We start from the raw sequence: 20,137 nt of genomic DNA, 5'->3' as shown, positions 1-20,137 counted from the left end.
AAGAATCTATGAACAGACTAACAGAAATTGGAGGTGCTTTATGCTTTTCCATCCCCTCAAATACATCACAATTTGCCTTTAAAACACGGTTGTGGTTTCCTGGTGGATGAGAAGATGCTACAACTTGAATGGACAGGCTTTGAAGACTTGGTTGCTTAATTATGAAATGGAAATATGTGCAGGATTGCCAAATATGAAATACTGCAGCTGGGGGTTTTGTAATATGCATTCCCCCTGTGCATGGGTAGGCTTGGTATTCAGAAAAGTGTTATTAGTAGCAACCAAGTTGTGGTTTTGGTATAGATTACTTTGGTGCTGAAGAGGAAACACAGTGATTTTAGAGAATGGCTATATCAGATAAAGGAGGACAAGCACAAACTTATTTTCATGAAGTAGCTTGTTCTCTGTAAGGAAATGAGGTTGATTTCCCATTTTTATTATCAGGTTGTAGACTCATTACAGAGCTTTAAGGGACATTTTTCAAATGGGCACCATCAGTATAAATTATGCATTGGTCTGATTTTTATTTACCACTGTCATGAGTAACAGCAAATGCTGAAAAGCAAAGAGCTCACCCTCCCCCACCTGCTGTTTTTCAGACTGCCAACTTCTTCAAGAAACAAAGCTTGGTTGTCTCTCCTAAGTCAGTCCTCCTGTTTACGTAGTAATTTGAAAGAACTTAGTCAGAAAATAAGAAAATGTGATTTCTGTTAGCATTTTGATGCCCAAAGCCAGAAAAAAAATGACTGGAATGCCTGGTGGTACATTTCAGGTACAAGAGAGCTGGCCACTGCCTGGTGGCACATTTACTTTGTTGCTTTGTGTAAGAATGTTCTTCAGAGAGCTAACCTAATCTGTAACCCTAATTTTTGATAACTGCTCTGCCAAACAGGAGAGAAAATCTCATTTTCACTGTTGGCAGCTCACTGAAGCCGTGTCTAAGTAACATTTGCCACAGTGGTGCTTCAGAGGGGGGTTGGAACAATGAGTATGGTAGGGTGGCTTGGGGTGGCTGCAGAACCACTCCCATGCTGTGACTTCAGTGTCCCTTAGCCCTTGCTAGGGGACACCACTCTCACCTGTCAGGTTCCCAGCTGTACAGAGCTGCACAGGTAGATCCTGGAGAATCAAATGTCTCACAGTCCCATGGCCTTTGTAGTAGGTAAAACCACTCATCATTTTTCAGGCAAGAAAAAAGGCTTCCAGCAAGCCAACCACCCCAGGGCGAGCAAAGTACTGAACAGGACCATTTTGAGAGACTGGGTTTGTTTTTTGCTTTGTAAAATAGCTCTTGTAAAGGATGAATTTCAGCTGCCTTTGGCCAGGTCTTTGTTTGGTCACATAGCAATGGTGCTCAGAACAGGGCTGCAAAAAAAGTAAATCTGGCAATATTTTGGTGCCTTAAAAGAAAACAGCAGTCTTAGTCTCTAACACTGGCAAAAATATGTTTCTGCTAGTCCAAGTTATTTTGTTTGTGGTATAAACTATTCTGGCAAGAGCACTTCTTTTTTTTAATGGCATAAGCAAGCGGTGCTCAGTTTTTGCTGATGTCTGCCGAGTAATTCCACCGAGTTCACAGCAGGCAGCAGTGCTTCAGTGCTGGCTGTGCCAGGGCTGGGAGCTGCTGTCCCCAGAGATGCTCCAGAGCCCTGAAGAAGGACAAGTTCTTCCAGAACAGTGCTTGGAACTCTGGCCAGGGCCAAGCTCAATCTACCTGTGGTGTCAGTGGGACCTGAGGGTGTTTAGTGCCTCAATACAAATGATGTTTCCTGTGAGGAAGCCTTGCTGTAACAGCTGAACTGCGAGGACTTTCCATGAGAGCCTTGATCTTCTTTCCCCTGCCTGGCCCAGCTTGTACAGAGTGGTTCATGAACCACATCCACGACTGTCCCAGCCTCCTGTCCCCTGCCAGAAAGCTGCAGAGGGACTGCTCACCAGAGCTTGTTGTGACCAGGCAAAAGGGGATGGCTCCGAACTGGGAGAGGGCAGGGTTAGATCAGATATTCGAAGACATTCTTTGCATGAGGGTGGTGAGACACTGGGACAGGCTACACGGCGGACTTGTGAATGGCCCATCCCTGGAAATGTTCAAGGCCAGGCTGAATGGGGCTCGGAGCAAGCTGGTCCAGTGGAAGGAGGGGGGTGGGAACGCAAGGCCCTTGAAGAGCCGTGCCAACCCAAACCATTCTGTGGTGCTCTGACAGCACTGCGCGCGTCAGCGCCATTTCCTTCACGGCTCAATGAAGCAGAGCCGCAACACCTCCCCGCCTGACGGCTTTTGGGCACAAACCCCGCAATTTCGGGTTTCCTTTCGCGCTGCCCCAAGCGCGCTCCCGGCGGGACGGGCCGCGAGGACGCGCCTGAGGGGCGGTGCCCGGCCGCGCTGCGCATGCGCGCTGCCCTGCCCCGGCCCCCACAGAGGGAAGCGGCCGTGCCCCGTCGGGAGCGGGCGCGCCCGTGGCCCCGCGCCTCCCGATTGGTCCCTTGCAGGCGGCCTCATCGCCGCCAGCCAATCGCAGCCCGCGGCCGCGCTCCTCCTCGGGCTGCGGCTTGAAGACGTCCCAGGGCTGGGTGACGGAGGCAGCGCGTCCCCTGATTGGCTCTCCCTCCTCGGCTCCACTCGGGTTGGCCCGGCGATGGCCGGAAGAGAGCCCTCCTTTCCATTGGCCGCCCGCCCGCGCTGCTAGGGCGGCGGCGGCGTGCTCCGATTGGGTCTCCGCTTCACTTCGGGGAGAATCGGTCGCGCCCGCGGTGGTTCCGTGATTGGTTCCGGCCAGTTACAGGCATCCTTGCCACGGCCTCAGGATTGGCCCCGAGAAGGCTCGGGCGTTTCCGTATCGGCCTCGGGCCGGGGGCTCGCGGGCGCGCCGGGTTCTTCGGCCGGGTATTCACAGACGGCGCTTACGGCTGCTCCGCAGCGTGGGGCGGCGGCGGGCACGGGCGGCTGCGCGGCTTTGGCGCACGCACAGAGCGCAGCGGCGGGAGCCCGGCACGCAGCGGAGGGAGCAGCGGGGACAAAGGGACTGATCGTCAGGAACGGGGAGGGGGGCTCGGCGGGAGACTTGAGCCGGGCGGACGAATCCTATGTGCCCTGGGCGCCTGGGGAAGCAGCAGCAAAAGCAGCCACCGCCGCCAGCGCTCTGAAGCCGGGCTGAGGAGGAGCAGGGAAGGCGCCGCCGTCATGGCCCGTGCCGTCGCCGCTAGCCGCCGCCCGCAGTGCAGCGTGCCGTGCCTGAGCCGCCGCCAGCTGCCCGTGCGGGCGCAATGAGCGGCCGCACCGCCGGAGCCGCCGCCGCCTCAGCGCCGCACTGAGCAGCAGCGTCAGCGAGCAGCGAGGCCGCCCGGCCGCCTCACCCCCCTCCGCGCGCCGCGGATCCCGCCGCCACCACCGGATCCTATTGCGACTCGTTGCCGCATCGCCTCCGCTCGGCGGTGCCCCGAGATCCCTCCGCCAGGGAAAAAAATAGTCCCGTTGCCTGCCGCCTCCCTCAGAGGCGAGGGGGGAAGGAGAGGAACTGGGAGGGGGGAAGGAAGAGAAGGAAGAAAAAGAAGAAAAGGGAAAAAAGAGAGATAAAGCAAATAAAAGGAGAGAAACGCGGCGGCGGCGGGATCGGAGGAGCCGGGCCGCGAGCCTCCGCCCCATGTGACTGGCGCCCGGGGTGGGGGCAGCGAGGCCCAGCGAACCCCCCTCGCTCGGGAGCGGCGCCGGGGGGAGGCGGCTTCGGACCCACCGGCGCGGCCGGGAAGGATGGTCGTGTGAGGAGCGGGCGGCGTGAGGAGGAGCGGCAGGAGAAGAAGAAGCAGCAGCAGCCGCCGGGCGACAGAGACCGAGAGGGGAGGGGGCTTCCCCGGGGGGGGGAAGGGGGGGTCCCGGCGTTTCATGTGGCGCGTCCCACCCGTCTCCTGCAGCTGAGCGAGCGAGGGAGCGGCAGGCGGGCCCGCCGGGGCGAGGCGGAGGGCGAAGGCAGGAAGAGGAGAGAGGTGATCGCCGTTGGGGCAGAGCGGGAGAGACCATGTCCGGGCGGCCCAGGACCACCTCCTTCGCGGAGAGCTGCAAGCCGGTGCAGCAGCCCTCGGCCTTCGGCAGCATGAAAGTCAGCCGTGAGTATCCTGCCCCCCTCGGGTGTGGGGGTGAGCGCCGGGGAGGCTGCCCCCGCCCTTCGCCCGGGCTGGGAGCGGCGAAGGGAGCCTGGCCCCAGCCCCGGCCTCGGCAGCTCCTTTCTCTCCCCTTCCCCCCCCATTAACCTTGAATAGGCGCACGCCGCCGCTCCGTTCGGGGCCTGCTGGACGGAAAATCCCGGTGGGTTTGTCCTCGTCCTTAGCTCCTGGTCGCTGCCAGCGGCCTCTGGCTCATTAAAAAGCCATTTTTCCCCCCTTTGTGAAACGGATTGGGAGCTCTGTAGTCTGTATTTCCTTTTCATTCCCCCCCTCCTCCCACCGAAAGGAGGAAACGAATTGCGGGCACACAGGTATGACCGTGACATTCACGTTCATTATGTATTTTTTTGAGTTTTTTTTTAAAAGCACTCCTGTCTGTTAAGGGGAGAGAGCATGGAAGGTTTTTCCATGCACCCGTAGATCGGGTGTGAGCACCTTTTAGTCCAGCCCATTAAAGAAAAAAAAAAAGGAGGGGGAGGGGAGCTTACAAAAGGTGTCTCTAATATCCTCCAGGCTCTGCTAAAATGCTCAGAAGAAGGCATAAGAAAATGCTTATTTTGAAGTAACTACTCCATGGGCTCACATGTCAAGCTTGGTATTATTTTTCCAATTTTCTGATCAGAGGAATATTTTTTAAGAATGAGGCCTATGCTTTATTCTGCACAGGCATGTCAGAAATGCTTAATGTGTGCCTGTTCTTCGTATTCTATCTGTTGGGGTTAGCTGGTTTATATGAAATAAAAATATGAATTAAACCTGTGCTGATACAAAAAGGCCCAGTTCTGAGTTGCTATAGATCAGCTATGTGGTTATCATATGGAATTTCTTTACTCCTCTTCTGAATATGTTCACATTAAGACCTCAATTGTTCTTCCAGATTCATATGAACAGTGTGGTTTTTAGATATATTTTCTTTTTTTTTACGGAAATGAAGGATGACATTTTTATGGGACCAGGAATGCTCAATATGCATTCCCATTCGATTGATCCATTTGATATTCGTGTAAAGCCACACCTGACATGGCTCTGTGGGTGCATGCCTGTATCCATCGCAGGGGCTTGTGTGTCTCATGCCAAAGCACTGGGAGATTGGGAGCTTTCTGACAGATAAGAAATTTTGATAGTTTTTTTTTGCACCGAAATGTCTTCCACTGTGGATGAAGCCTCGAAGAGAGCACTTGGCTCCGGGGCTGTATTCCACCTTCTATCTGCATGATCAGTGTGCCAGCAGCCCTCCCAAAACCACGGGTGCAGTTAACCCATGTTAGCAGCACCACAGCGTGGGTTTGATCAGGTTCAGCATTAGTATTTATTAAGGATTATTGATCTGCACGGAGGAGAACTGTGGGTGACTCCATTTTAATTAAATGGCTTATTTGAAGTGCCCGTGGATTGGAAAGCAGGTCTTGGTGACCAGTATTTCTGCAGGTGGCTGTCTAAACCGAGCGAGACCTCAACCTGTCATACTCAGCGACTAAAATGTCTATTCAGGCTCTGCAGCTCGATTCTTGAAAGGTCATTGATGCTCCTTTCCCGTTTATTTGAGGTCAAAGACTAGACAGATGCTTGCCTGTGAAGAGGGTGCTAACTGATGCAGACTAACAAGTTTGCAAATATGAATCAATCCCAAGTGTATAACACTGAGGGAGAAACAAAGGCCGTAACATAAAGCGCATGCACTTGTGATAACCCCCCCAGTCGCTCTAGTCATGTGCTCCTGGTCCTTCTGCTGTCTGGAAAAAATGTCAGAACAAAGCAAGAGAACCACATTCAAGGATTCTGTGGGAAGTGCAGTTTCTATTTTCAGTTAATCCAGCCATGTAAGACAGCTTGGGAAGTTAACTTTTTTCTTTGCTTTCTAAGTGAGAAAAATTCCAGGGTGTCAAAAAAGGTTTTATTTTACTGGTTAGCGGAGTCTTGGTAACATCTTATCACATGATGTAGCAAGCTGTGTATTGCCAGTGTGCAGTGCTTGTGTGGTGAACAGAGTTAGGTCGGCTCTTTCATTTTGATATATATTTATAGGCTGATACTTAGTTACCTTCTGAGGCAGTTTGAGTTAAAGCTGGGACAAAAGAGTCCTTATGAGGAAGGTGAAAATTGATGGATTGGTATCTTCTGAGTGTCTGGGATATCTTTATTGCTTCTGTCTTGGTGTGGGTCTTTTGGAAGCAAAACCTGCCTTGTTTGATGTCAGCCTTTTTGCTCTCATTTGTAAGGAGGGGTGAAATCAGATGATGAAGTCACTCTTGCTCTGATGTCTCTTGCAGCTATTGCTTCTTCTTGGCTGAGCGCTGCAACAGTTACCTAGGAAGGATATATCTAAGGGATGAGAAAAGGATTCATAAAATACTGGAGGAGGGTTCATTGTTCCTTGGGTTTCCTGGGAGGAGCAGAACTAGAACCGTGCTGTGATTGCACTTTTTCCCAAGGTGTATGGGGAGGAAAGAGTGAGCAAGGATTTTTCATCTCTTTGCTGTGCAGTTTGTTAGATTGAATTTATGATACTTTGTTCTCAGAAGTTGGTAACTGAATGAAACCTTGAATGGAAGGATAGGGGATTACGAGCAGCTGCTTCTCCTTTGGCTATTGGGAAAAATGACTTCTCATGCATGCTGCTCTCATTGCTCTGTCAGGGATGTTACTAGGGTTTGAACATCTCTGCAGCAGTAGGAACCCTGTGGCCTTCGTGTATCTCTTTCAAGCCATACATCTGTCTTCTGAAAACTGACTATTTTTATTTCTCTATTTATATTTTGGTGGTTGTGAAATCACTCAACCATATGGATTTCTACATTGAAATAGTTCTCAAATGGGGTATTCATTGTGTGAGGCTGTGTTGCTGGGTCTGTAGGCTTTCCCTGAACAAAAAAAGAGTGTGTATTCCTTCTGTTAAGCCTGTCCCTCAAAAGGAGGGAGCTAAGCTTCCAGTTTTCCACTTGCTGATACTATCAACCTGCTCATTATAGTAGGAGAAGAGATAGGAGCTTGAAGTTTTCTTTTGTTCTTCACCTAGTTGCTCTTACACTGCTTACGGATGTACCTTGTTTCTCAGATGGGACAAAAATAATCCTGAAATACAAAGGGTAGTCATGCAACACATGACTAAAAATATCAGTGTAAAAATAGAAGTCTCAAAGTTTGCAGTTTGAAAATTTTCATCTAATGACTGTAGAATTGATTTTTTTTTCCTTCTTCTAAGCTTCTGGGAAATATGTGTTTCAAGTAACACCAAGTCCTTGCAGGCAGCAGTACTTATTGTAACTGTAGCCAATTGTCTTGATGGTCTGCAGTAAATAGTGTCTTGGCTAACACTTGCCATGAAGAGTTTTTGCTCCGTGTGTGAGTGTCATGGGTCTGTAATTGGTTATGCAGGATTTGTCAACTTGGAGGGTGAGGAAGGCAGTTTTATTTGCTTTAGCTAATTCTGATGTTGACCACATACTCTTGGTTGCAAAATCTAAAGGACAGTATTGTAATAATTCATTTTGGACTCTGCAGAAGAATGTTTCAGTGGTGCCAAACTTGGGGTTTGTTGAAGTTTTTCTTTTCTTCTTAGATTCACTGGATTTTTCCTGTATTGTAAAATCTCCTGAAACCACAATAGCTTGGTAAGCCTATGTTGCTGTGTATTGTTCACAGGGTGTGATGGCTCTTTAAAAGTGGTTCCTGAAGGAATAAAGTCTTTGAGTTTGTTGCTCTTTTAGTAGCTATTCCACGAGCCACTGCATAATAGCGACTGCTTTTTAGGTAGCAGTGGTGTCTAGGTGACAGTTCTGTTGAATGCTGTGTGGTGTCCAGGTAGGTATGTGGGAAGAGCCTTGGAAAAGGGCACCCTGGGCGCCTTCAGTGAGAAGGAATGAGTGGGGCTGTTGAAACTGGCAAAGCGATTGAGATAATACCACCTGGTGTTTCTCAACCCAGTTAGGGTAGGGCCCTCTATTGCTTTGATAGCAGTTTCTGCCTAATTGGTTTCTGAAACTGAAAGCTGCCCATCCTGCTTTCCTTGCTGGAGAGAGGAAAATCACTCCCTTCCAGAAGCCTGCTGAGCGTTATGTGTCTGGCCGTCGCTCATCCTAGCCCTGTCCAGCTTTCTGACTGCTGCTGGGTGAGCAGCTTTCCTCATTCCTAGATAGGAAAAAAATGCACGGAGGGGGTCAGCTAATGAGCATGTGTGCCTGAGTGGAAAGTGTTTCATGTTACAGTGCCCCAAAGTTGTGCCTTGCAGTCTGAAAAGGAATAGAACTGTCTGCTGTACTTAATTCTGATGCTGACAGACTTTTTCCTCTTTATTCATACCATTAGCTAGTTGAGCATTCCATTTCTGTTCTGCACATTTCCTCTTCCCTGCACTGCTTCTTGGAGGTGATCCCCTCTTGTTTTACCCCTTGATTCACCTTCTGTGTCTCCTAGCAATATTGGAGCCATCTTGTTCACCTGTTTACACAGCTATGGCTTGTGGCGCGTGTTCCTTGCCTGTGTGCATCTGGCTCTGGAGGTTGTTGTATCACCTCATCTGTTAACCTGATAGGGCCTTGTAGGTATCACAAGCAGTGACAGGGAGATGAGAAAAGCTGAAGGCTGCCCCACAGCCTGAAGAATTCCTCTCTATTGCCCCAAGAGAGTTCTTTAATTTTCTTGTATTCTATCTTTAAGAGCTTGTTTAGATAAAATATAAAGGAATTTTCCATTATTGGTGTTCAGTTTACTTATCACAGATCTTCACAATGATACAAATGGTGGGATTTTGGCTGTTGCTGTTCCCTCTGCCCATGCTCTGTCTTAAACTGAATGGATGGCTGAAGAAGATTCTGAAAGCGTACAGGGTATCTGTGTGCAAAAAGCCTGCAGTTCAGGCTTAGTGCTGTAATCAGCTGTAGCATTTCTGAAATTAATTAATGCTAAACCCCTTGGTTATTTGAACACAGTAAACTGTGCCAGGTGCTTGTAGAACACTTGAAGCCTCTTGGTTCAAGCTATTGGAGTATTTTTGTTTTAAATGACTGAGTCCCATTTTAAATTGAAAAGTCTGTTACCTCTGAATTTCAAGAAATTTCTGTAGACAACTGAAAACTTGAATATTTTTCTGGAGTTCTCTCCCTTTAGATTTTGTTCAAAAAATTTAAAAATCAACTTTACTCTGAGGACTTTTAGTCACCGATAGCTAGTGTGGGAAGTGCTAAAGTGGCTGTCTCCTGCAGCAACGATATGGCTGGTGGAGTTACTTGGCTGCTTTCTGAATTTAATGAGCATCAGCCTGGAGCAGCCTTGAAAGACAAACAAAGCTTTTAAAGTCAAGCAACTAGGAAATGGAGAATATTGAAAGTTTGATTGCCTCATAGAATATCCAAGTCCACTCAAAATTCAAAATTTTTTCTTTTCAGAACTTCTTTCAGAAAGCTGCACAGATAGGTGCTCTTTTATTTATGTATATTGAAAATAAATGCCAATTACAACATTTACAATGTGACAAGAAACTCTTTCAGCCATAAAGGCTCAAAACCCACAGTGTACTGTACAGGTCAGACCCCCTTTATTCAGATGCAACACCAGAAACCCCCTTGTCACTTCTCATCCCACAGAGACTGTTTCCAAAGTGCTGCATGCTGCCGTTGGGGAGGTGGAAATTTGGAGGCATAATGGTCTATGCCAGTTTATATTTTTTGAATTGATTTTAAAAATGAAACCACTTGAGTGCACTGTAGCTGTCTGATCTTGAGGTGAGAAAGGTGTGAGATGTGGTAGCAAGATGCAGGTCTATGAGAAATGATTGCAACATCATAGTTATGCTCAGACAACTGTTTCTGGTCAGTGCTGCTGGATCTCATGAAACAGAAGCCTAAAATGAATCTCTACCTGAAGCTTTTGCAAACTGGATTTGGTTAACAACGATTTGCTTTCACTGCCTCTTCAGAATCCTTTCAGTCCCCATAGGTGATAGCTTACCATGCCACAGACATTATTTAGGTGTTTTCCATGAAAACGGTGCACGTTTGACTCAATCCTGTATCCTATAGGTGTTGCTGTGTGATGTTCTGTCAGGGCACTAGGAGAGGCGAGATGATGGTATTTCAATAGAAATCCATGGTGGAGACCTTTCTGAAAGCAGTCCTGCATCACTCTCTGACAACTGTCAGAAATGTGGATGGCCAGAAGTCATACTGCTGTGCCTCTAAAAGAAGTGGACAGTGATTTTTCTTGTATGTTCAGTGCTATCAAAGAATCTTTTCATTAGGTGCTCTTGCCACAGATGACTTGTCTGTTGTTCAGAAAAGGAAATAAAGCAAAGCAGTTCACTCTGTACTTTTATCTCTTGCAGACGGGAAGTAGATCTAAGCATTTAAGGCAATTTGTGTTCTCACCTAGTCTGTCTTATAATGGAAGAAAGGAGAGTGGTAAGATAGCTTGTCAATGTCAAGAACTCGAGGCTTTTTTTTTTTTTTTTTGACAAAAGCCATCCAGCAACAGCTCCTTCTGAAGGAATGGCTCCTGTCCTTGTCAGGAGCTTTGCTGTGTCTCTGTGGCAGCGACTGGGTATTTTCTGGCTTGGCCGCATCAGCTGAGGGAGGGGCTGTTTACTGTGGATCAGTGGCAGTGCTTCCTGCACAGGTGACAGTGGGCTGCCAGCTGTCCTCTGTGTTGATTAATTTCTAGATGATTTCCAGGGTTTCTGTGTGGGTGATACAGACTCTGGTTACCTGAAGGATCAATGCTCTGGGGCTGCAATGGGCCTTGGTGCCTGCCATAGGAAATTCACTTTAGCTTGTACAGAAGTGAGAACACACAGCTAAGAAAAATACATCTTTATAGCTTTGTAATATATTTGAATAGTGCTGAGTTTCCCTTCTTTGAAGGGTATAATGACCAGTGTAGCATTGGTGAAAGTATTTTTGTGTCTGAAAAATGTCTCTTAAGCTTGATATGTCACAAAAATGTGTAGTGATATAGTTACATTGCTTGACATGTCTTTTCAGGCAGTTGGACTGAGTTGGAGAAACATTTTAGTAGTCCAAGTGCCTGACAGTAGATGATCATAATAAGAGACCTGCTGATCAAAAGGGAAAGGGAGGATATTTCTCATTGTTGCCACTGGATAAGCAATGCTATGGAGGATATATAGGACTTAGAAATTCTGGTCCTGCAGTGTGCTGTTGTATGTTCATGAGGGTAGATGTTTGAGTGCCACTGCAAAAATTGCCAGTCTTTTGGGTCAGAGCACTTAGAAGGAGAAAAGTTGGGTGTTGGCTCTGAAGTCATAACCAGAAGGGAAGCAGCAGCTGAATTTTTCCAACCAAGGCAGATTTCTTACAGCCATATCATCTCTTTTGACTTTTTTAGTAGGAATATAATACTTGTCAGATACAAGCCCTGTAGCTCATGGTAATATCTTTTGCCAGGAATGCAGGCAATTGTTTAATTTTCAGACAGGCCAAGAATATGTTTTGGAGAAAGATAAACTGTGACTGTTGCTGCAGAGAAGAATTTGGTTTTTCTTGCTGTGTAGAAAGAGGAAAACTATTTAGTCACAGTTGATAGTGTCAATCTGGTTTTTTGATTCACACCCTCCTGTAAACATTTACATGGAGCATACAATGCTATTTGTACCCCATCTCATCTGCTTAGTTGTTTTAATTATCTATTTAAGAAAAGCAGCACAATGAATTGACCTGTGTGAGCAGGTTTCCTAGAGGGAGGAAGGGGTCACAAATTCATCAGCCTAAATAAACTGAATATTTGGATGTTGGCCAAGTAAATGTGAATCATTTGGTACAGATCTGTATGCCTATGAATGAAGCCCATAACCATAAATGTATTTCCTCAATTTGTGGGGTTCAGTATCAGCATCAGAAAAAATGTTTTGTGCCTCACTTAGAGAACAAAAGCTTTCTGGTAGGGCAACCTCTCTGCAGGTGAGTAGATGGAATGCTTTGTTTTCTTTATATATACAATTGCTCAACTGAAACCTAAAGAAGCAGAAAATGCTGTTGTCCTTGAGAAGAACATATCTGTTGACCATTTCAATTCTAATCTTGCTATCTTACTTGTGATTGTGTGTACTGCCTTGGGAGCTACAGGTATGTATAGTCATGCACCATAGCAATTGCAAGTTAATTGTTTTCTTCTGTGTTCCTCAGAGAATAGAGCCTTCCTAATCAAATTCCAGTTTTAGAGACTTTGGAATAGATTTACCAGTATGTTTTAATAACCACAATGGATCACAGAGCTGATCTAAGTCTTGGGGAAATGATTTAGAGGCCTATGGAAAGATAGGTGATTTTTTTTCTGTTTGTTTGGGTTTTCTAGTGAAATATCTATTAAATGTACTAGAGACAGAAGCATAAGGTTTGTGTGGAGTGGGAGAACTTGACTATTCCAGAAACTGTGGACCCAAACTTCAGATGACATTGGTCAGTGAGAGGGGAGAGAAAGCTTTAATTGCAGCTTCCAAAATAAGGTACTGTCAATTTTAGATTTAGCTCAACTTTAAACTTGCTCTTCCTTGATCAGTGCAGTGGGCATGAGTTGGTTTGGGATTGTGTATAATTTCTTACTCAGGTGACATGGGGATGGCAGTTGAGTTCGATGGACTCTTCACACGGCCGAGTGAAGCTCACCAGCAGGAGTGCCTGAATGTCATTCAAGTTATCAGAGCAGGTTTCAGAAATGTATTGGGCTTAATGGAGGATCTTAGAGGAATGAATGCTGCCAAATCTGCAGGTCTCTTCTATTTTGGGATAGATTCAACTTCAGTGGATTGAAGTTTCCCTTCAGACAGAGTAGCTGGCTTTCAGTGTCTGTGAAAGCTGACAAGGTTCAAGCATGACAAGTGACATGGGATCTCTGACAGCAAAAGAACAGCGGGTGTTTTCCCAGGTGGAACATCTGAAATTCCTATGGGATTTTGGAGACAGGTAGAGAGATTCATGAGGTCTGAGCAACATTTTATGTTTGGTGTCAATGCCTTGGCTTTAAGCAATAGCTTGTGGATTTTTTTTTTCTCTAATAACCCAGGCTATTTTTTCAGTGGTAATGTTTGAGCAGTTAATGATTGACTGTAAATATTTATTACAGTGGGCCAACCCTAAAAGGAAGTAGTGCAGAAATGTTTATGCTGTGCCTATAACTTTTAATAATTATGATACTTCAGAGTTACTTACTGAAACAACAACACTGTCTGCATTTCAAAATGTCTGGTGAAAGCTTAATTTTTATTCTTATGTTGTGGCATAATTGCAAAAAAATTTTTTCTAGTATTAGTTTAAAATGTATAGTATCTACATATGCTTTTTAGGTTTAGTTTATTCAGACATTGTAGGGTGGAGTCTTTTGTTTATTTTGTCCTTTTTTCTTTTAAGTGAAGAGTAAGTGGAATTATGAAGGAGTTCCTGGCAGACTATTTCAAAATCAATAGATTCTAACTGAGAAAAGTCATGTTAAGTTGTCCTCTAGCACCTCCTTTTGCTCTATTACTTTTTAGGTGTATTTGACTATAGAGAGACACACACACACAGATATGCATGGTCAGAAATATGAGATGAAGGGGGGGAGATGATCTAGAGTTCTGAGATCTGGAATTTAAACCTAGGCCACATATGAAGGCTTCTGCTTTAAAGCAGACTGCTCGCTCTACATGTGTGATTGCAAAAGTTTATCTTTACATGCAAAGGTGCACATGGTATTCTTGTCTGAGTATCTGGGAAGACTGGTAAGGTGTGTGTTTTAACTTGCTTGCTCTGGTTACTCACATTCACGTGCAGTCTTCTGTGCTGTGGAGCTTTCACCTCAGCCAGTGTTCTTGTGCACTGCTGTGCTTTCAGTGAAGTTCTGAAATTCTGGTGCACTGGGGCTTGCTGCAGAGGTGAGCAGCCCTCATCTAGTTCTTTGCAGGTATGCCTTACACCCTTTGGACTTAAGATATGCTGGTGAGGGGGAAAAATGCCAAGGCTGTTAGGGGTGGCATCTCTGTCTGGTGTGCAAAATATTTTTCTGGGAAATATGAGGAAGAAGTGTGTGGAAATGTATCAGTAGCCTGTTAAATTGTAGAACTGATGCAGGGTGTTTATGAAGTAAGGAGAACAAAAAGTTGGTGGGTAGGACTTTCAGTATGAGGAAGAAGTGTGTGGAAATGTATCAGTAGCCTGTTAAATTGTAGAACTGATGCAGTGTTTGTGAAGTAAGGAGAACAAAAAGTTGTTGGGTAGGACTTTCAACTACAGCTTCCTCAAAGACTGCTGCACACAGGCTATTCCAGTTTTGCTTTGAGACTATAGATGCAGGTTTTTATGACTGTATTTGAAAGTGCTGTGATTTCTAAGAATAGTAGAGAATGAAGGCGAGTATTTCTAAAAATTCAGGTAATGTCCAGGATTTTGTTAGGACAAATGGTTAATAAATGGATAGGGAATTTGTCTGTAGATGAAGAGGAATAATTAGCTTTCATCTGACACTGAAGAGAGCAGATGTTCCAGAACTCCTGGAGATTTGTTCATTGAAATCCATTGAATTTCTCTGGACATCTCTTATTCTGTTTAACTTTGATTTCTTGTTTTGTCTGTGTTGATATGAAACCATCTCATACTTAGGAAACATGCAGTGAGTCAAATAATGGTTATTTGACCATTTTTGTTTTCTTCAACTTCTTCAACCCTAACTTGGAGTTATTCTGTGCATGGAAACAGCTTTGCCATATATTACTAGGTTTTTTTTGCTTAGGTGGAAAGTAAGTCATTAAACATTAAATATACAACTACCTCAAAATACCTTTCCCCCATTTTAAAATTAAGATACAAAGAACTAGTGCAATACTTTATCATTCTACCAGATTTCTAAATTATATCTGGGATGTTCTCCCTTGTGAAATGTACCTCTTTGGATGTCTGGGGGTAGACTATGTAGAGTAACTCTTCAAATGTGGAAAATTGAATGAAGCTATAGTGACGTTATTGGAAGCTGGGCAGTCTGACTTGAGAGATGGTGTCCCTACTGAAGGTTCAAGAGTGAATTTCTTTTCTAGGACACAGAAGAGTAGGCTGGTGCAGTTATGAATCACTTTTGCTTCAACTTGGCATCGATTTAAGAAAAAAAATACTCCTTTGTGCTACTAGCATAAATAGATGCAAACCTCCAGAACTTGTTCAAAAATGCCCTTTTAAAAAATATGGTGCTCTTCAGATTCTTACAAAGTGATCCGTCCTATGGCTGTTCTTTGAAGAAAAGGATATGTAGACCACATGAATGAAACCTCTTAAAAGGAGATCAGCCATGGATCATGCTGGTAAATGGAATCAGCTATGTGGCATGAAAGTGCTTGTTTAAAAACATATCCACTAAAACCTTGAGATGTCTTCTTTTATGGAATACTGTGAATTTTTTTCCTCCAGGAATTTTGTCACTGCATCATTTTCATTTCTTTGGCTTTACACAGCTGAGAGCTCTTAGTTCCCTTAAACTGACGTTGGATATGGACAACAAATGCAGTGCTGGAGAACTGTGTAAGTTTTCCAAAGCTAAAATTAATGAATGTGCTTAAAATAGGTGGCAATACATATATCTATGTATAATTCAAGGCAAATGTCTGTATTCATACCTCCTGTTGATGGCTTGGATGTTATTCTTCTGGGTGTTTCCTTATGTCAATTGTCAAAGACAGGAAAGTGGATTAGGCAATGCCTTCATCTGACCCAGTATGTCTGTTATTACAAATGACCGATCTGTATATCGTGTGTGCTCACTTTCACAGGGTTAACTACTTTATATATCATGATAGAAAATGACGTTTGTTTGGCTAAGAATGGGTCTGCAGCCATTATAAAATAAAGGTTCTTTGAAGTCAGGATTCATGTCAAACCAGAAGGATGTGCAGAATCAGACCTTCTGCATTTTTGTTTAGTGTAGTAGTAATGGCTTTTTGTGACTGATCTGAGTAAAATTGCTAGACTTGTGGATTGCACTATCAGGCGCTCTTAGGAGTACGGAGCATGTGTTCAAAATTATCTTAACCAAGTGGTACCCTAAGTAGGATGAAATGTAGGAGGGGCTGATGTCATCTGTTCTTCAGTAAGGTTTGATTGTGCTGATAACAGGTTTGGGGGGAACTGGGACAACAGTAGGAGATCTGCAGAGAAGAATCTGGAGTCAGATATTTGCACAGCGGCCATGAGTCAACCAATGCTGGAGAACCAGCAAATCTTTTACTGTATGTTTTGATAGCAATGTTGTGTAAAATACGTGGAGTTAGCCTTCCCACTTCTTGGCATGCTAATGAGCTAAAGTACAGCACCTGGTTTTGGTATTGTACTGGGAGAAGACTAGTTGCAGGCAAAGAAAAATGGTCAGAGGTCTAAAAAAAAATCCTTTAGAGGAACTTTTAGTTTACCCTAAAGAAACTGAAGTGCTTTAGTGCTATTAGGGGAAAACTGAAAACCCTTTGGATGATATTTTTTTTTTTAGAGGAGGCGGAAGGGAGATTTCTTTTGATAATGTTCTTGCAATACATAAAAGCTGGAAAAAGACAAAACTTCCCTACTGGAGATGAAACTATTTGTAGGCTTAAATTGTAGAGAACACTTATTAAGCTAGTTAAGTCAACTCTAAAGAACAGGAGCACTGGAATAGAATAGACAGGGAAGGCTGTCAGATTCCCAGTAGTGCCTGTTTGAAAAATGAAGATGCTTGCCAGGTAGTTTATATATAGAAGTTTGGAGAGGTTTTAATTAAGACAGCCTGTAGTCCCTCATGGTATTACTTTGTGTCATTCCAGTTATTTCTGCGTGGTCTTGGGAAGAATTTCAGTTACAGCACACTGATCCTCTTGCTTCTCCCCTTGGGATGAGGTAGCCTTGCATGACTGGCAGCTCGCTGGCAGTTAGTGGATGTGGAGATAAGGATTTGTGAAACTGGTCACAGCTTTAACGATTGAAAGCAAGGTAGATTCTTAGAGAGGTCATCTAGTCCAGTCCCCCTGCAGTGAGCACAGGCATCTTCAGCCACATTAGGTTGCTCAGATTGCTGTTCAGTCTGACTTTAGAAGCTTCTGGAAATGGGGCACCCACCACCTTTCTGTTCCAGTGTTTCACCACCTTCATTGTTTAAAAAAAATACAAATCTTCCTAATATCTAGACTCATAGAGCTTCCTTAGTGTTGAGGTTTAGGTAAGTGTACTGTATTTGGAAAAGCACTTGGGGAGTATTTTTAGTTAGAGGTTTAAATCTGCTCTGAATTTCATTTTTTTGTACAAGTGTTGTTCAAAGGGTAGCTTGCTTTTTGGTAGTCCTGCACTGCATTTGAGAACCACAAACTTTCTGTGGGAAATTTCTAGATCTTGCTTCATGTGGGTCCTGAGAGAAGCAATGCTTTGCTTCAGTTTTTCATCCTGTGGTTCTTGCTTCAACACAAAAGAATTTAGCACAAGGCAAGAACTGCTCAGAGCTTCAGGCAGAGACCAGGACCAAACTACACTGGCTGCATAGGTACCAAGCATATGTTAGGGGTGTCTATCTGATTCAAACAACTTAGAGTGTTTTGCTTTGGTGTGTAATGCCAGTGCAAGCATCCATTAACATATAACTACTGTCTGTTCACAGCAGTTGCTTTAGTTTTAATGTAATAAAGGGACAAGTGTTTGAAGATTGCGTGTGGAAACCAGATGTTGCAGAGAACACAAAATAAGAAAGATTTACAAGATCAAATTCTTGGTCTTGTACATCTGTGGGATGTAGATAGTTGTTACATTTTTTTCACTTTATTATTTCAAAATTCAAAGATTCGAAGAGGATCTCCAAGTCTTGCCTTTTGTCACTTTATTATCTGAATTTTGTAGGGATTTTAATTGACTTATATGTAGCTTTCTGGCAAGTAAGATGGATGTGTGAAATTGCTAAGTCTAGAGTTGTCACATAAGAAACTATAAAGATACTTAAGAGCTGGAATGATCATCTATATTTTGGTACATGGTTTCCCTTTTGATACAGAAGCTTTGATGGTTCTTGCTTCAACACAAAAGAATTTAGCACAAGGCAAGAACTGCTCAGAGCTTCAGGCAGAGACCAGGACCAAATTGCACTGGCTGCACAGGTACCATGCATATGTTAGGGGTGTCTATCTGCTCCAAACAACTTAGAGTGTTTTGCTTTGGTGTGTAATGCCAGTGCAAGCATCCATTAACATATAACTACTGTCTGTTCACAGCAGTTGCTTTAGTTTTAATGTAATAAAGGGACAAGTGTTTGAAGATTGCGTGTGGAAACCAGATGTTGCAGAGAACACAAAATAAGAAAGATTTACAAGATCAAATTCTTGGTCTTGTACATCTGTGGGATGTAGATAGTTGTTACATTTTTTTCACTTTATTATTTCAAAATTCAAAGATTCGAAGAGGATCTCCAAGTCTTGCCTTTTGTCACTTTATTATCTGAATTTTGTAGGGATTTTAATTGACTTATATGTAGCTTTCTGGCAAGTAAGATGGATGTGTGAAATTGCTAAGTCTAGAGTTGTCACATAAGAAACTATAAAGATACTTAAGAGCTGGAATGATCATCTATATTTTGGTACATGGTTTCCCTTTTGATACAGAAGCTTTGACTAGAACTAAACAAAAGCTTTTTCTGTGCCTCGCAAAGCTATAGTCTTATTTTGTACACATGTGAAGTTACCGTGGAAGGTTGGAATCCAGAACTGTAAATATAACTGAATTGTAAAATTCTCTTGAATCCTTGCTTCCACATTCCATGTGATTTTGAATATGGAAAAAGTTGGTAGACATCAAATGAATGTGTTTTTTTCCTTTTATACTGCTGAAATAAAAGACAAGAAATGATAACTCACTAACATTATGCCCGAGTCCTTCTAAGGTGCAGTAGTAGTCCTAAATGCCTTTTAATTTTTCCATTTGAAGTCTTAGGCTGATGTAAGGATTAGAAGGTTGGCTGTAAGCGAGGCTCTTGCTGGAGACTGTCATACTTCACTCCTAGGCAGTGCTTGGCTTAAGGCTGTGCTTTACTGTTTGATCTGACTTCAGCAAGCACGAAATAGTCCCATCTCTTAGATGGCTTAGACTGCCAGGGAGTACAGTTCTTTTTTTGTCTGCAGCTGTCATTATCTGAGTGATGGACGAGTTTACAACTTGTGTATTGTGGAAAACTTGTTCCCCTTCCCTGTTGGTAGCTGTGAGAGACTGGGATGCTTCTGCTGACATTCTTCAGCTTCAGTGCTGTGACAGCAACAAGAAGTCAACAAAGTAACCTGGCATCAGAAAAGGAAACAAGGAAAGAAGTATGGTAGAGCCTTACCAAGTAGTCTTTTTGGGTTTTGGGAACCATTCAGATTCATTTTTCTAAAAATGTGGCTTCAAAGTAAATAATAACAATAAATGCTTAACTCTTGGCTGTTAGTTTAGGATGCATTAGATGAGTATGAGGCAGTTGGTGAGCTAACTGAAATTTTATGTTAATGCAGTTCTTATCATTCAAGTACCTTTCTCATGAAGAGGAAATAGAGAAAAGTACTCATTCCTCCCCTTCCATATTTGTAAAATGCTGGTAACCTGTCTTCGTGTTTAAAGTCTCCTCTGATTTAGATGGTCACATCACTCTCTTGGTCCTTTATATTTGTTGTAGTCAGCATCTCTTGAAACTGCAGGCAGCCAGAACTCATGAATGGATTACTCTGGAAAATGTTGATTTTAATGTTTGCAATGCCAGGGTTTAGCTGATGTTACATTCACAAGAAGGGTATTTTCTTGTGAGTTTCAGTTCTGTGCAAATCTGTTTTAAAATACAATGATGTTTTTTTTGAGGGAAAAGAGTAAGTGGAACAGCAAGCTTGAAAATAGATCTGGTTTAAAGAATGCAGCAATGCACCTTTGGTTTAAATGAAGAAAGCAGTGTGAATTTAAAGTTTTATATCCTATCAATGTTGTAAGTATGTTTTTTGAAGAAAACTTTTTGGATACTGTCTTGGTACCTTTTTAGAGATGAT

The 20,137-nt window shown here is 43.8% G+C and overlaps 1 protein-coding gene across 1 annotated transcript in view; it reads left to right on the top strand.

The window, feature by feature from the left end:
- Positions 1 to 3,975: 3,975 nt before the first annotated feature.
- Positions 3,976 to 20,137, top strand: part of GSK3B (glycogen synthase kinase 3 beta) — a 152,359-nt gene continuing 136,197 nt past the window's right edge. The window contains exon 1 of the mRNA XM_039718047.1: positions 3,976 to 4,101. Coding sequence (XP_039573981.1) covers positions 4,014 to 4,101 — 88 coding nt within the window. The 5' untranslated portion in view covers positions 3,976 to 4,013. The remainder of the gene's footprint in view (positions 4,102 to 20,137) is intronic.

The sequence above is a fragment of the Passer montanus genome, unplaced genomic scaffold, assembly GCF_014805655.1.
Source record: "Passer montanus isolate IOZ18808 unplaced genomic scaffold, ASM1480565v1 scaffold39, whole genome shotgun sequence".
NCBI classification, from domain to species: domain Eukaryota; kingdom Metazoa; phylum Chordata; class Aves; order Passeriformes; family Passeridae; genus Passer; species Passer montanus.
Note: the sequence above shows the minus strand (reverse complement) of the source record. Positions and strands in the feature narration are given on the sequence as shown.